This window comes from Nerophis ophidion, linkage group LG14, assembly GCF_033978795.1.
Source record: "Nerophis ophidion isolate RoL-2023_Sa linkage group LG14, RoL_Noph_v1.0, whole genome shotgun sequence".
Lineage (NCBI taxonomy): Eukaryota > Metazoa > Chordata > Actinopteri > Syngnathiformes > Syngnathidae > Nerophis > Nerophis ophidion.
In genome coordinates, this window is record NC_084624.1 from 3282330 (window position 1) to 3299768 (window position 17439).

At 41.0% G+C, this 17439-nt stretch overlaps 1 protein-coding gene across 1 annotated transcript in view; it reads left to right on the forward strand.

The window, feature by feature from the left end:
• mppe1 (metallophosphoesterase 1) overlaps positions 1 to 17129 on the forward strand; it is a 33476-nt gene extending 16347 nt beyond the window's left edge. Inside the window, exons 3-9 of the mRNA XM_061919621.1 lie at positions 1727 to 1830; positions 5520 to 5600; positions 8622 to 8730; positions 8809 to 8892; positions 14627 to 14749; positions 14827 to 14967; positions 16398 to 17129. Coding sequence (XP_061775605.1) covers positions 1727 to 1830; positions 5520 to 5600; positions 8622 to 8730; positions 8809 to 8892; positions 14627 to 14749; positions 14827 to 14967; positions 16398 to 16583 — 828 coding nt within the window. The 3' untranslated portion in view covers positions 16584 to 17129. The remainder of the gene's footprint in view (positions 1 to 1726; positions 1831 to 5519; positions 5601 to 8621; positions 8731 to 8808; positions 8893 to 14626; positions 14750 to 14826; positions 14968 to 16397) is intronic.
• The last annotated feature ends 310 nt before the right edge of the window (positions 17130 to 17439 follow it).

Consider the following 17439-nt stretch of genomic DNA (forward strand, 5'->3'; position numbering starts at 1 on the left):
TGTTTGTGTCTCCTCTCAATTGCTCTGTTTATTGCAGTTCTGAGTGTTGCTGGGTCAGCTTTGCTTTTGGGATTGGATTGCATTGTTATGGTATTGTTGTGTATTGTTATGTTAGATTGATAAACAAATAAAAAAAATATATATCTAAAAAAAAAAATGTTAAAAAAATAGTTTTTTAAAAAAATGAGAATCGATTCTGAATCGCACAACGTATTCGATTCGTTTTGTATTCGAATTGATTTTTCCCACACCCCTAATGGTTACCCTGCTGAGCGCTACACAGCACAGACACTGAGCAACGGCACATCATTTGCAGATTATAATTATTGATTTGCAAAAAATATATACTTTTGGACCAGTTAGGTGATCATTTTCCACGGCACAGTGGTTGAAAAACCCTGCACTAGAGCAGTGGTTCTCAACCTTGTTTCAGTGATGTACCCCCTGTCAACATCTTTTTAAAAGTCGTCTCTTTTCATCGCACAATTACACAGTATTCTGGACATCTGTGTTGATGAATCTTTTGCAATTTGTTCAATTAATAATGGAGACGTCAAAGCAGAAAGATGGAGGTCGGAAGCTTTAACCTTTAGCCACACAAACACACGGTGATTCCTTGTTTAAAATTCCCAGAGGTAAAGCTTTACTATGGATCAGAGCGGTCAAACGAACATGGATCACGACTACATGTCAACCGGCAGTTTTCGGTGAGAAAATTGTGTTAAAAAGTCGCCCCTTACCCGAGATCTGTGGAGTTTGCGCCATCCTTGTATCTGCCGTCAACTTCCCTCAGACACTGGCCTCAAGACACACGTGGACACACCCCTCCGACTATCAGGTACTATTTATCTCACTAAAACACTAGCAACACAATAGAAAGATAAGGGATTTCCCAGAATTATCCTAGTAAATGTGTCTAAAAACATCTGAATCCGCCTTTTTTTTAAAACAATTTTTTCCCCTAGTCTTTCGCTATCAATATCATCCACAAATCTTTCATCCTTGCTCAAATTAGTGGGGAAATTGTCTTTTTCTCTGTCCGAATAGCTCTTGCTGCTGGAGGCTCCCATTATAAAGAATGTGAGGACATGAGAAGCCCTCACACTTGTGACATCATCGTCTGCTACTTCTGGTACAGGCAAGGCTTTTTTATCAGCACCAAAAGTTGCGAACTTCATCATCGATGTTCTCTACTAAATCCTCAGCAAAAATATGACAATATGGCGAAATGATGAAGTATGGCACATAGAATGGAGCTGCTATCCCCGTTTAAATAAGAACATCTTATTTCAGTAGGCCTTTAAACTAGTCAGTATCGCTGCTGTTGATGTTAAATTCTCGCTGCTGCTCTATTCCCGTCTTCTACTGTGTGACTGATCGCCTTGAGTTTAAACTCTGCGACGTAAGTGTCTCTTAAAAAAGGAGCCATTTTAGGGTCTTTACATAAACAGCACACCTCCCGCAGTCATATATCCCAGCATGCACCGCGCGCTTTTTCTACGAGGAAAAATGAAGTCGGTGGCTGCTTATCGTAGTTGTGGCTCAAAATTGGTCCATATATAAGGTGCACCGGAACATAAGGCCCACTGTCAGCTTTTGAGAAAATTTGAGGTTTTTAGGTGCGCCTTATAGTGCGGAAAATGCGGTAACTCCTCACTAAGAGGCAGGTGGTGCTTTTGTTGTCCTGCATGTGGCAAACAATTAATTGAGCGTTGTTTCTTTGCAGCACTGGGAGGATGACGTGCGGCGCTTCCACAGGATATTCAGACACTCCAGCGACACAGAGCTGGTTGTACTGGTTGGTAACCACGACATCGGCTTCCATTATGAGTGAGGACACACACACACACACACACACACACACACACACACCTTGCTTTTATCTTATGGACTCACTCCCTGATAAGACGTGGAATCCGGTCAAAGTTTTCCTGCCTTATTATATTGTCCTACTTTCACACAAATAGTCAGAAAAGACTTGCTCTCTGTGGGTCTCAGCTATAAAAAAAAAACTGTCAAAATCTCTTACAAAACAAAGGAACCTCCATTGTGGGGTTTATTTGGAAAATAAAGTACGTAACTTTTCAGCCCAGTTATGTGCGCACACAAGCTTTACAGATGTTCTCATGAACCTCATTCACTTCGATTCCTTTTCATGAGCTATTTCTCAAATAAGACTCCTCAAAACAGACAGCCTGCTTGTCAAATATCTGAATTGGAACCACAATCTGGTCCAAAGGTTGAACAAAAGTCCAGAAAACCGAACAGAACAAAGAGGCTCTGCATTATCATATAAATCATTGATTACATAAATATTAATTCATCTAATTCAGGGGTCTCTGTGTGACGTTATTTTGCCTATTAATATTAAATTGATGACAATTTAATATTAGTGTGGACCGCGAGTTTTATATAAATGCCGCTTGACAGAGTCATATTTGCCACAACTGCCAACATTCCCTATTATTCCAGGAGACTCCCTAAATTCAGGACAATCTTTCTCGCAAACATCTGTCGGTTTTCTCCCAATCAACAATATTCAATTGGTGCTGTTTTGACACTTTGACATTTTCTACAACCTGTACTATCAACATTCGAATACTGTCATACATTAAACTTGGCTTTTAGACACTTCAGTGCGTGAGCCTTTTTATCAACCATACAGTGCACCTGCTCAGTCACAGGATGTGTAAGGATTTTGTATACACACGTCTAGGACTGCAAGGCATACTTGATCAACAGCCATACAGGTCACTCTGAGGGTGGCCGTTTAACATTGTTACAAATATGTGCCACAGTGTGAACCCACACCAAACAAGAATGACAAACACATTTCGTGAGAACATCCGCACCTTAACAACATAACCACAACAGAAGAAATACCCAGAGTCCCATGCAGCCCTAACTCTTCCGGGCTACAATATACACCCCCACTACCACCAACTAGGGCTGTACAATATACCGCTATTAGTACACCACCGCGATACTAATGAAACTTATTCAGTACTATACCGCCTCTGAAAAGTACTGGTCCACGACTTGGTATCGCATTGATACCCAAATGTGTTATCATCCAAAACTATTGTAAAGTATCAAACAGAAGAATAAGTGATTATTGCATTTTAACAGAAATGTAGATAGAACATATTAAAAGAGAAAGTAAGCAGATATTGATTGATTTTTATTTCAAATATGCAAAAAAACAAGAGCAAGCCTGATCCAATACAAAATATTGGGACAACAGTAGTTAGTACTATACGCTACTTTATATTAGAAATGTCAACAGTGGAAGATGCATGTTCATGTATGAGCCAGTCTGCCCCACAAGATAGAGGAAAAAGAAGAAACGTATACATTGTCAGACATTTCGTCAAACTACACAAAGTATACGCATGTCTCAACGTTGACATCGTTCCTCCACCCTTGCAAGAGTTATACTTTTATATCGCCTTTCTACCTTCAAAGTACGCTAAGCACTTTGACACCATTTCCACGTTCTCACTGAAGGCGGGAGCTGCCAGGCAAGGCCCTGACCACAACCCCCAAGGAACAAGGGTGACGTCTCTTGCTCAAGGACACAACAAATGTGACGGCCTCCAACAACCAAGCCGGGTTAATAAAGGATACATTTGGATATAGTTTAGAGTAGTCAGTGTACAGCACTGTAGAAAATGAAACGTGGAAATTGGAAAGTGAGTCAACACAAACTTTTTCAGAAAGCCTGAAAACAATCATGTCTACATTCAAGCATGGTATGGCGGTCTGGGGCTGCATGAAAGCTAGCAGGGGATATTTTGTAAAAGTACAATCCCAACATGTGCTGTGATAGTGAATGCAGAACATTGTTTCAAAGTAGGGCTGGACGATATGTTCGATACATCGCGGGTTAGTCTCGGTGCGATATAGAAAAGGATTTTATCGCAGTATTCGAGTATATGTTCTCACGCAGTTGCTTTTAGCTGCAGGCATTACACTCCAGGTGTTTCCCACTCTCGTCTCCTTCTCACAGAGACGTAAAACAAGCGCACCTTCTTACATACGTCATGTGTGCAACGTCACACGCTCCCGCAGACGTGGCAACGTTAACTGTGATGCTAATGGTGCATTGTGAGTGGCAATACGAGAAAGAGAATGTGTGAATCTGGTAAAAAAAAAAATGGAGGAAGAATTAATTACCAAGAAAACCGCACGAGATCCATCGTCTGGCGGTGGTTTGGCTTCAAGCAGGTATGTGTTCAACATTTATGCGGCAAAAGTGTTGCTACAAAAAGTAGCAGCACTGTTAACGTAGCAGTCTTGAAACTCTGCATGTCAACATCTCCGGCCGGTGCCACACCAACAAAATGCCGAAGCAACTATTTCCACATCAACAAAGTATGAAAAAAAAAAAAAAAAAAAGTCAACAGGAGATAATGTCCGCAGGAAACTATTATGCAGCTCATTTTTATTTGACAGTTACTGAAATATCTTGTGTGACATCATGCACAAAAGTGCACTTTATTTGTATTTCACTATTGTAAATGATAAATAAATGATAAATGGGTTGTACTTGTATAGCGCTTTTCTACCTTCAAGGTACTCAAAGCGCTTTGACACTACTTCCACATTTACCCATTCACCCACACATTCACACACTGATGGAGGGAGCTGCCATGCAAGGCGCCAACCAGCACCCATCAGGAGCAAGGGTGAAGTGTCTTGCTCAGGACACAACGGACGTGACGAGGTTGGTACTAGGTGGGAATTGAACCAGGGACGCTCGGGTTGCGCACGGCCACTCTACCACTGCGCCACGCCGTCCCTTATTGTAGTGGCGTTCTGTACAAAAAGTGCACTTTAATTTAGTGTTGTTGTTTTTTTATATGTACTCTTAGTGACATCATGCACAAAAGTGCACTAATAGCTTGTTTTAAAATGTCTCTGACAATCTTGCACTTTCTGTTTTGGAAATGACATGAATGTTTGTGCCACTGCTTAATAACTGTTTAATAAATACACTTTTGGTCAATTGACTTAGTTGTGATTTCCTTCTCTGCATGAAAGTTTAAAAGTAGCATATATTAATGCAGTATGAAGAAGAATGTTTGAATGTAGACACATAGAATCATCATACTGCTGTCATTATATGCATCAAGTGTTCATTCAAGGCTAAGGCAAAATATCGTAATATATACCGTGTATCGTGACACGGCCTAAAAATAGAGATAATAATAAAAGGCCATATCGCCCAGCTCTACTTGAAAGAAACGCTTACAGAAGGTTTATTGTTGACTTGTGAGCGTCTGTATGTTTGCAATCAGACAAAATGGTCCAGTCCAGCAAGTCAGTTGTCATCAGATGGAAGAAAAGAAGCTGGACTGACACAGTCTTTGTTTTCTATGAGTGACACTAATGTCACAAGCAAATAAAGACTTTGGCTTTTTTACTATTAGACTTGTGAAAATAGCAGGAAGTGAAGGAACTCAAAATGGAGTGAGCATTTCTTTTGGTGTGATTTCTAACTATGTCTCCCCCTGCAGGATGGACTGGTTCAAGCTGCAGCGCTTCGAGAAAGTCTTTAACGCCTCCTCCACTCGGATTGTTACTAAAAATGGAATCAAGTGAGTGACTAACAGAAATATTAATGCTCACATAGGATTGCTTACACACACACTAATCATTTGTTTACCGCCGCTAATTTTCAGGCCTCACCGTGGTATATTCAGTTCCACAAAGTATGAATGATTTATTAATCATATTTATAGCTAGAGCCTTAAAACATTATGACCTAAACCTTTTAAAATGATGAAATAACTTAAACAGCACATTATGATTGGTTTTGTTTCTATAGTATTGATGTTTTCAGTTTATAGTCATTTTGTGCCAAACATGTCAAGTTTGTGTTTATTTTAAACAGACTTAGACTTCCTTTTATTGTCTTTCAAATTAGAACTTTACAGTACAGATAAGAACAGACTTTGGTGGCATTAGCTCATTGTACTGCAAGTTGAGAACAATAAGGTGCAGATATGAATAAATAGATTACTGTACAGATAAATATTGCACTTTTGCATATGCATCCACATTTATGGATGTATGTTGTATTGTCTTTATATTCCAGCGAGTTAATCCATTTTTGAGGGGGAATTGAGGGAATTAGTATGATGCGTTCAAGAGTCTTACGGCCTGAAGGAAGAAGCTGTTACAGAACCTGGAGGTTCTGCTACGGAACTTCTTTCTAGAGTAAAAACAGTCCTTGGTTTGGGTTGGGAGGAGTCCATGCAGATTTTGTAAACCCTGGTCTGGCAGCTGCTTTTTGCGATCTCCTGGATGAGGAAGAAGAGGAGTCCTGATGATATTTTCGGCCGTCCTCAGCACTCTCTGCAGAGACTTCCAGTCTGAGGCAATGCAGGCTCCAGTCCAGACAGAGATGTAGTTGTTCAGGAGGTTCTCTATAGTGCTTCTGTAGAACGTGCTGAGAACGGGGGGGAGGTAGCTGTGCTCTTTTCATCTGACGCAAAAAGTGCATGCGCTGCTGAGCTCTTTTCACAAGAGCTCCAGTGTGTACGGACCAGGTTATATTGTCATTGTTACACATATACCAATGGACCCAAAAGGGTCCATTACTATTAACTGTCATTTAGCTAGGGACACTCTACAACTACCTCTAGGGGTCCCCGCACACCACTTATTTTTAGTTTGCCTTTTCCTAATCTTATTCATTTTCTCTGCCTACAGTAAAATAAAATAAATAAATTAAACAATAAAAAAACATCTAAATCTGGACACAAGAAAGACAAAAAAACAATGACCTGCATACTGCGGAACCTCTTCTTAGAGTCCAGCAGTGACAACAGTCCTTGGTGGGGGCGGCAGGAGTCTCTGCAGATTTTCTGAGACCTGGACAGGCAGAGGCTTTCTCGGATAGGAGGTCAAATGAATGCTGACATACAATATGATGAAGTTCTCCAGGTTCTGCAACAGCTTCTTCCCTCAGGCCATCAGACTCTTGAACGCATCAAAATATTGCCCCCCCTCCCACGAACAGATTAACGCGCTGGAATATAAAGACAATCTAACATAAATCCAGAAACGTGGATGCATATGCAAAAGTGCAATATTTATCTGTTAAGCAATCTATTTATTTATATCTGCACCTTATTGATTTTTTTATCCTGCACAACAACGAGCTAATGCAACAAAATGTTCTTATCTGTACTGTAAAGTTCAAATTTGAATGACAATAAAAAGGAAGTGTAAAAGATCAAAATTTCTAATTCCTCTATTCAGCATGTTTGAAAAGGGGTTGGAAAAAGCAGATCTTATTGAAGGTGAAGTAAAAGTTCCAATGATAGTCTCCCACACACACACACAATTAAAATTTGTTCTCTGCATTTGATCCATCCTCTTGTTCACCTCTGCATAATAATGTGGTCATTCCACAACTGTGTGAATATATAATTTATATATAATTAACAGTTGGACAATATCGGATTTCAGCATAAAAGCCATTATCGGAAGTGAGGGGAGCAGTGAGCAGCAGCGGTGGCCGCGCTCGGGAATAATTTTGGGTAATTAAACCCCCAATTCCAACCCTCGATGCTGAGTGCCAGGATAAAATAAGGTGTTTATTAGAGATTTACGATAATATCGGACTGCCGATAAATGCTTTAAAATGTAATATGGAAAATAATTAGTTTCAAAAAGTAAAATTTGACTTTAAAAACGCTGCTGTGTACACGGACGTAGGGAGAAGTAAAGAGCACCAATAAATCTTAAAAAGGCACTGCCTTTGCGAGCTGACCCAGTCACATAATATTTACGGCTTTTCAAACACACAAGTGAATGCAAGGCATACTTGGTCAACAGCCATACAGGTCACACTGAGGGTGGCTGTATAAACAACTTTAAAACTGTTACAAATATGTGCCACACTGTGAACCCACACCAAACGAACATTTCTGGAGAACATCCACACCGTAACAATATAAACGAAACAGAACAAATACCCAGAAACCCTTGCAGCACTAACTCTTCTGGGAGGCTACAATATACAACCCCCCCAACAACCCTGTCTACCTCAACCTCCTCATGCTCTCTCAGGGAGAGCATGTCCCAAATTCCAAGCTGCTGTTTTGAAGCATGTTAAAAAGAAAAAATGCACTTTGTGACTTCAATAATAAATATGGCAGTGCCATGTTGGCATTTTTTTCCATAACTTGAGTTGATTTATTTTGTAAAACCTTGTTACATTGTTTAATGCATCCAGCGGGGCATCACAACTAAATGAGGCATAATAATGTGTTCATTCCACCACTGTATATATCAGTAATTAAGAGTTGGACAATATCAGTATATCGCCAAAAAAGCCATTATCGGACAGCCCTAGTTTTTACCATTTTATAGTCTTTGGGCCGGGGTTTGAACTCACAACCTACTGTTCTCAGGGCAGACATTCTAACCACGAAGCCCCTTTTCCTTTACATAGCAGTTGCTAAAACTTGAGTTCACTTCCTGTTCTTGTAGAATACGTTTTGGGGGAAAAAAATGCCAACAAAATTGAGTGAACCCCCAAAGTTAGAAGGGCTTTGAGGGGGCGAGGGACAACTGCACTGGTAATTCTATCATCATTTGTGTGTCAGCTTCCTGCTGGTGAACAGCGTGGCCCTGCATGGCGACGGCTGCCCCATCTGCCAGGCGGTAGAGAAGGAGCTCATTAAACTGTCCAAAGACCTCAACTGCTCTCTTCAGGTGTGCTTTGAGAAGCTCCATCTTGCCTGAAACACGCTGGTGTGGTCAAGCCAGTCAAATAATCTTCCCTTCCTGCAGAGTTCACAGTCTGCTGGCACCGTGGCAGTGGATGGATGTGAGGGTGCACAGGTGTACCCCCCCACACCCCCCATCATGTTACAGGTAGGCTTGGTAAACTCAGCTGTTCTACAGTCCTTCATACAACATTTTTTATGTTACATTTTAGCAGCACAAGAAGTTGGACCTTATGATTAGGATGTGGACACAATACTTCACTTTAACCACGACAATGACACACAAGAAAGTAACAATTCTTATCGGCCATGCAAGTGCATAAAAATAAAAAGAAATTACCTTGGGTTCAGCTTCTTTGATGTGAAGATCCAGTAATCACGAGTTTGAGTCGGCAAACATTGTAGTCCCCTTGCATCTGTTAGGAGTTAGGAGTGTTCTTCTTAGTGGATGTCAGTTTCATGGACAAAAATACAAGACACAGTTCAGAGATATGCACAAAACTATGGAGCCCTTAAAAAGGGACATAGAGATGTTGCAATACTTTTTTTCCTATGTCAGTAAACCGGAAGTAAAACAGTCACAGCGATTGAGGAGCACGGGCCCACCCACTCTGCAAAAACTGAAATCTAAGGAAGATGGAAATATCTCAAATAAGGATAATATTTGAGGTTAGTGCGTCTGCCTCACAATACGAAGGTCCTGCAGTCCTGGGTTCAATCCCAGGCTCGGGATCTTTCTGTGTGGAGTTTGCATGTTCTCCCCGTGACTGCGTGGGTTCCCTCCGGGTACTCCGGCTTCCTCCCACCTCCAAAGACATGCACCTGGGGATAGGCCCCTCCCACCTCCAAAGACAGGCCTCTGGGGATAGGCCCCTCCCACCTCCAAAGACATGCACCTGGGGATAGGCCCCTCCCACCTCCAAAGACATGCACCGGGGATAGGCCCCTCCCACCTCCGAAGACATGCACCTGGGGATAGGCCCCTCCCACCTCCAAAGACATGCACCTGGGGATAGGCCCCTCCCACTTCCAAAGACATGTACCTGGGGATAGGCCCCTCCCACTTCCAAAGACATGCACCTGGGGATAGGCCCCTCCCACCTCCAAAGACATGCACCTGGGGATAGGCCCCTCCCACTTCCAAAGACATGCACCTGGGGATAGGCCCCTCCCACCTCCAAAGACATGCACCTGGGGATAGGCCCCTCCCACTTCCAAAGACATGCACCTGGGGATAGGTTGATTGGCAACACTAAATGGTCCCTAGTGTGTGAATGTTGTCTGTCTATCTGTGTTGGCCCTGTGATGAGGTGGCGACTTGTCCAGGATGTACTCCGCCTCCCGCCCGATTGTAGCTGAGATAGGCGCCAGCGCCCCCCCACGACCCCAAAAAAGGGAATAAGTGGTAGAAAATGGATGGATTTGCTTATTTTCTGTCTGATAAGAATTATTCCCATCAAGCAGTTTTATGTTCGAGTGTTTTTCATGTTTTAAGGCGGGGGTGTCCTAACTTTATCCACTGAGAGCCGCAGACTGAAAAATCAAAGCAAGCGGGGGCCAGTTTGATATTTTTTATTTTAAAAAAACAATACAATATATAGAAAATATACATTTCGGCCTCCACTCAGGCTTGATCAGAGGGACTCCAAAGGGTTTTGGTCCCAAAAAATATTAAAAATGTGTCATTCAGTATTATTCAAGTTTAAAATCTCTAAATCAACATTAGGTCCATCTGTCAATACAATGATTTTAAAGATTTAAGTTGGATGTTCTTTTTGTCACAAAAAAAACCCTAGTTTTTTTTTATGGCAAAAAACAAAATATGCAATATTTTCACACCAATTTTTTATTTTTTTTTATATATTTGAGATTTAATAATTGGAGCCTTAAAAAAAAAAGTCAGTAACTCACAACACCATAGATTTTAATTAATTTTTTGGGGCAATGACACTTAAAAACAAATCACACTAAAATGATTGGGGATCCAAAAGGGTCCTACTCATTAAAGTCTTAGAAAATAAATTATACATTTTTTTTTCCTGTTTACTTTTAACCTAATCTCAAGATCAACTTCAGATCTATCCTTAAAAAATAAGTTTTATTGTTGATGTTTTTTATTTGTTCATTTTAGGCCCTTTTTTAAAAAAACAGCTCAGTTTTTTATATGGCAAACAAAATATACAACATTTTCCCCAAAAATATCTCAAAGTAATCGGAGCCTTGAATAAGTCAATAATTTATGACAGTGATTTTGATTCATTATTATTTTTTAAAGAAAGAAACAGCCTGCATGGCAGCTTTATTAGAGTAAACATTGCAACATTTTATTTTTACATTTCACCCGTTTGATCTTTTAAATCACTTTTTACATTTTAAAAATGTTTCAATCGTATTTTTCAAATGTGCCTTTTGTATCACTTTTTACGTTTTAAAAATGTTTCAATCGTATTTTTCAAATGTGCCTTGGGGCCGTTAAAAAATGACCTGCGGGCCGCACTTTGGACACCCTGTTTTAAGGTTTTGGTCCTAAATGATGTCAGTAAGATATTACAGCTTGTTGCTGAGATTTGATGAGCTATATTGAGTAAAACATGCTTGAAAGTAGAATATCAACTGTTGCAAAGCTGTGTCATCAACACTCACAATTATAATATAATATTCATTTACCATGAATTGATTAACGTGGACCCCGACTTAAACAAGTTGACAAACTTATTGGGGTGTTACCATTTAGTGGTCAATTGTACGGAATATGTACTGTACTGTGCAATCTACTAATAAAAGTTGCAATTAATCAATCAATCAATAAAAACTACTTTAAGTAATTTCTTTTATCAAGCATGTATCACGTATGCCTCACATACGTACTCATATTGTAGTACAGTTATTAGTGAGAATATACTTATTTGAAGGTATTTTTGGGGTTTATTGAGGTTCACTAATTTTACTTGTTTTAGAAAATCTTGACGAGCCAAATTTTCTTGTTCTATTGGCAGATAATTTTGCTTTGTTCAAAAAAATACCCCTCATTTTTGTATTTTTTTTTTAACACTGACTTTTTGCAGTGTGTCATCTGTGCTAGGACAAGAAAGTCCCCTCGCCCTGAGTATTATTTTGAGATGTCTCACTTATGTCAAAGCCATGTCTACATGCAAGAAGGGATTTGATGTCTTTATATGTTAGGCCAATACTAAAATAGAAATCAATAAACTTCTCCCACGGGGGAAGCTCCATTGCTTTGTCTGTTTCACTGATATAGGAAATATATAGGGCGGTTTAGCTCGGTTGGTAGAGTGGCCGTGCCAGCAACTTGAGGGTTGCAGGTTCGATTCCCGCTTCCGCCATCCTAGTCACTGCCGTTGTGTCCTTGGGCAAGACACTTTACCCACCTGCTCCCAGTGCCACCCACACTGGTTTGAATGTAACTTAGATATTGGGTTTCACTATGTAAAGCGCTTTGAGTCACTGGAGAAAAAGCGCTATATAAATATAAAATATAAAAAAAAAAAATAATAATAATAATAATAATCTGGCAAAAATTCATTGTCAGATTTCGCACAAAAGCGTTGCCAAATCTGACAAAGTATTGCCAGATCTCGCCAAACATTTTTTACCCTCTTATGTCCCTTTAGAGGAGGGGTCTCAAACTCACTTCACCTGGGGGCCACTGGATGCAGAGTCTGGGTGAGGCTGGGCCGCGAGAAAAGATTTCTTTAAAAAATGTTTGCATACTCCTCAATATGATGCAAATTAAAACAATAAAAAAACAACGGTTTAAATTGGTCCAGATGATTGGGGACTGTTATTACTGACGGACAGGTGTGGCGGTGTGACTGCAGCCAGGCATGTAGGAAAACCCTCGTCACCATGCCAACGTCTCTGTCGCTTTCACTCATTTGCCGCTTTTCCACTAACGCAGGAGTAGGCAACCCAGAATGTTGAAAGAGCCATTTTGGAGCCAAATATCACAACGCTGTCAAGCACCATTCATATAAAACTTGCAGGCCGCACTAACATTAAACTTTCATATTAAGGTGGGGGCCACAAAATAACATCTTGGGGCCTCAATTGGCCTGCTGGCCACATGTCTGAGACCCCTGCTTTAGGGCCTCTGTATGAAACAAGCACAGGGAAACTGTGTGAAAAATAGTCGAGAGTTCACAAGAAAGAACTTCAAAAAACTAGAAGTAAAAAAAACACTACTTACCATTAAAAAGTTCCTCTCAATGAAGACACAAAACTTTTGGAATGATCCCACAACCAAAAAAAAAAAAGGAGGGAGACTGATTAGACCAGGTGAGACAATCAATGCAAACAAGCCTCAGGTGAGGAGGGACCAGAGAGAGAGAGTAAAGCTACTGAAAGCAGAATACAAATCAAACAGGAACTGGGACCAAAACAAGAGCACAAAACAGGAAGTGAAGCCACAAATCACCAGAATGGTGGACCGGATGAAACAGGTGGTAACAGCATCACGCCACTTCCTGTTTGCCACCTTCACTGCAAAGTAGCCATGAAGACAAAACACTTCCTGTTTGCCACCTTCACTGCAAAGTAGCCATGAAGACAAAACACTGCCAGGAAGATTTACTCTCTGAAAATAATAATTGACATTGTAGAAAATGTTTTATTAGCACCAAGACAAGTTTTGGCAACAATTAAATAGAAACAGGGCAGCATGGAGGTAGAGGGGTTAGTGGACGTGCCTCACAATACGAAGGTCCTGGGTTCGATCCCTGGGCTCGGGATCTTTCTGTTTGGAGTTTGCATGTTCTCCCCGTGACTGCGTGGGTTCTACTCCGGCTTCCTCCCACCTCTAAAGACATGCACCTGGGGATAGACCCCTCCCACCTCCCAAGACATGCACCTGGGGATAGGCCCCTCCCACCTCCCAAGACATGCACCTGGGGATAAGCCCCTCCCACCTCCCAAGACATGCACCTGGGGATAGGCCCCTCCCACCTCCATAGACATGCACCTGGGGATAAGCCCCTCCCACCTCCCAAGACATGCACCTGGGGATAGGCCCCTCCCACCTCCCAAGACATGCACCTGGGGATAGGCCCCTCCCACCTCCATAGACATGCACCTGGGGATAGGCCCCTTCCACCTCCAAAGACATGCACCTGGGGATAGGCCCCTCCCACCTCCATAGACATGCACCTGGGGATAGGCCCCTCCCACATCCAAAGACATGCACCTGGGGATAGGTTGATTGGCAACACTAAATGGTCCCTAGTGTGTGAATGTTGTCTGTCTATCTGTGTTGGCCCTGTGATGAGGTGGCGACTTGTCCAGGGTGTACCCCACCTTCTGCCCGATTGTAGCTGAGATAGGCGCCAGCGCCCCTCGCGACCCCAAAAGGGAATGAGCGGTAGGAAATGGATGGATGGATGGATATATATATATACATATGTATATGTATATATATATACATACACACACAAACACATTCTTGTATACACACGTGTGTATACAAGAATGTGTTTGTGTGTGTGTGTATGTATATATATATATATATATATATATATATATATATATATATATATATATATATATATACATGCAATTTAAAAATGCTCCCAAATGTAGTATTGTGAATTATATTTATATAGCGCTTTTCTCTAGCGACTCAAAGTGCTTTACATAGTGAAACCCAATATCTAAGTTACATTTAAAGCAGTGTGGGTGGCACTGGGAGCAGGTGGGTCAAGTGTCTTGCCCAAGGACACAACGGCAGTAACTACGATGGCACAAGCGGGAATCGAACCTGCAACCCTCAAGTTGCCGGCACGGCCACTCTACCAACCGAGCTATGCCGCCCCAGTATTGCTGAGTGCAGAGAAAGCAGAAGTGATGAAGGTTGTGTTCCTACCCTCCAGCACTACCCGCTGTACAGAGTGAGCGACGCAGGCTGCAGAGGAAAAGACGCAGCGCCGCCCGGAGAGCGACACCTTCTGTTCAGAGAGAAGTATGACGTGTTGTCCAAAGAAGCCTCCCAGAAGGTGAGTGACTTGGTTTTCCTGGAGTTTGTCTCTCTCTGAGCACCATGTCTGTTTTTATTTATTTTTTTGTACCTCAGTTGCTGCAGTGGTTTAAGCCCCGCCTCATCCTGAGTGGCCACACCCACAGCGGATGTGAGGTTCTCCATGACAACAAGTACCCAGAAATCAGTGTGCCGTCCTTCAGCTGGAGGAACCGCAACAATCCCAGCCTGATCCTGGTGGGTGTCTCGTCATCGGATGCAAAGTAACACCTTTATGTGTATGGTACCAGCAACTTCAGGGTTCCAGGTTCAATACCCGCCTCCCCCGTCCAAGTCACATTTAAAGCAGTGTGTCACCCTCACTGCTTTAAATGTGACTTAGATGTTGGCTTTCATTATATAAAGCACTTTCAGTCACTTGAGAAAAGTGTAGACCAGGGGTCACCAAGGCGGGCACCAGGTCGCCCGTAAGGACCAGATGAGTCGCCCGCTGGCCTGTTCTAAAAATAGCTCAAATAGCAGCACTTACCAGTGAGCTGCCTCTATTTTTTAAATTGTATTTATTTACTAGCAAGCTGGTCTCGCTTTGCTTGACATTTTTAATTCTAAGAGACACAAAACTCAAATAAAATTTGAAAATCCCAAGAAAATATTTTAAAGACTTGGTCTTCACTTGTTTAAATAAATTCATTTATTTTTTTTAACTTTGCTTCTTATAACTTTCAAAAAGACAATTTTAGAGAATAAATACAACCTTAAAAATGATTTTAGGATTTTTAAACACCTTTTAAATTCCTTCCTCTCCTTTCCTGACAATTTAAATCAATGTTAAGTCATTTCTTTTATTTATTTTTTATTGTAAAGAATAATAAATACATTTTAATTTAATTCTTCATTTTAGCTTCTGTTTTTTCAATGAAGAATATGTGTGTAATATTTCTTCAAACTCATGATTAAAATTCAAAATAATTGTTCTGGCAAATCTAAAAGAAAATCTGTGGAATCAAATTTAAATCTTATTTCAAAGTCTTTTGAATTTAAATGATAAATAAATGGGTTGTACTTGTATAGCGCTTTTCTACCTTCAAGGTACTCAAAGCGCTTTGACACTACTTCCACATTCACACACACATTCACACACTGATGGAGGGAGCTGCCATGCAAGGCGTTAACCAGCACCCATCAGGAGCAAGGGTGAAGTGTTTTGCTCAGGACACAACGAGGTTGGTACTAGGTGGGGATTGAACCAAGGACCCTCGGGTTGCGCACGGCCACTCTCCCACTGCGCCACGCCGTCCCAAATTTCTTTTAAAATGTATGTTCTGGAAAATGTAGAAGAAATAATGATTTGTTTTTGTTAGAAATATAGCTTGGTCCAATTTGTTATATATTGGATTTTAACCTATTTAAAACATGTCATTAAAATTCGAAAATGAATCTAAATCTGGAAAAATTATAAACAATTTCAAATATAATGTAACATTCTGTGTGGGTAAATCCTACTTGTGGCCCTAAAGCTTTTATTGATTGATTGATTGAGACTTTTATTAGTAGATTGCACAGTTTAGTACATATTGTGTACAATTGACCACTAAATGGTAACACCTGAAAGAGTTGTTCAACTAGTTTAAGTATAGATCGATTAACTGCCCGACTTTCCCTCCAAGGCGTCGGTGTCCCCGGGGAGTTACTCGGTGTCCAAGTGTTTCTTACCCGAGGAGAGCACGGTGATCGGCGTGTACTGCTCGGCCGGCGCCTGCTTGCTGTTGCTGCTCCTGGCTCATTGTTTGTGGATGAAAGGCCTGCTGCAGTGTCTCAGTCTCTGTCTGCTGGGGAAGCACAAGTCACTGTGAAACTACACTACTCAGCAGCCCCCTGGAGGCCCACACAAGGAGTCCGGGATTCCTTCCAACGTGCTAAGAAACTCTTGCTTTGTGTGAAAGACGCACATTTATATTTGAGTCCAAAATGGTGTTTTAAAGGACTTGAAAGTTGTGAGATGTTTGTAGCTTGTGTCGCACAAACTGATTTGAACGACTTTGTCTCATCTTCCGCTGCGGCCCTCAAAAGGCGGGGCTTGATTTAATGGTTCAGGTAAAAAAGAAGAAAGCTGGGAGTTCTCGCTGCCAAAAAAGAAGCCAGCACACTTCCGAGCTCTTTGATTGTTTGAGGCATCCTGAGATCAACTTTATTATTATTATTATTATTGATGTGAATCGTTGTTGTTGAGCCATTTGTGTCCACTGTGTGTCCACATTCATCACATTTTGTGAAGGGATTTCTCTTTTATGCCACACATCCAAGGTAGCTGACTTTATGTGCCAAATGTCTGTGCAATATTTTGGGGGCCAAATTGTTGAGATCGAACTGTGCAGATTAAATCACCTTCTTTACACTCACTTGGAGTTTTGTGCCGCTCATCATCAGCAAAATAGTTTGGGCCATTGTTTGATCACAATGTAAATATTCTATTGAATGACAGAAATATCAACATTTGATTCAAACCCAAATAATTGTTATACCTTTCATTTTTCTAAATGTTTACAATAGTTTACTCAGCAGAATATCTGGCAGATGAAACCATTCCAAGATTGTAAAATGCCAAATAGTTTAAAATGTTGTAGTAATACAAGTTTATTATATTCCCTTCAAAAACTGTTTATGTTGTAAATATGTACCAATGGACACAAAGTTAAGCATGTGTCCCAA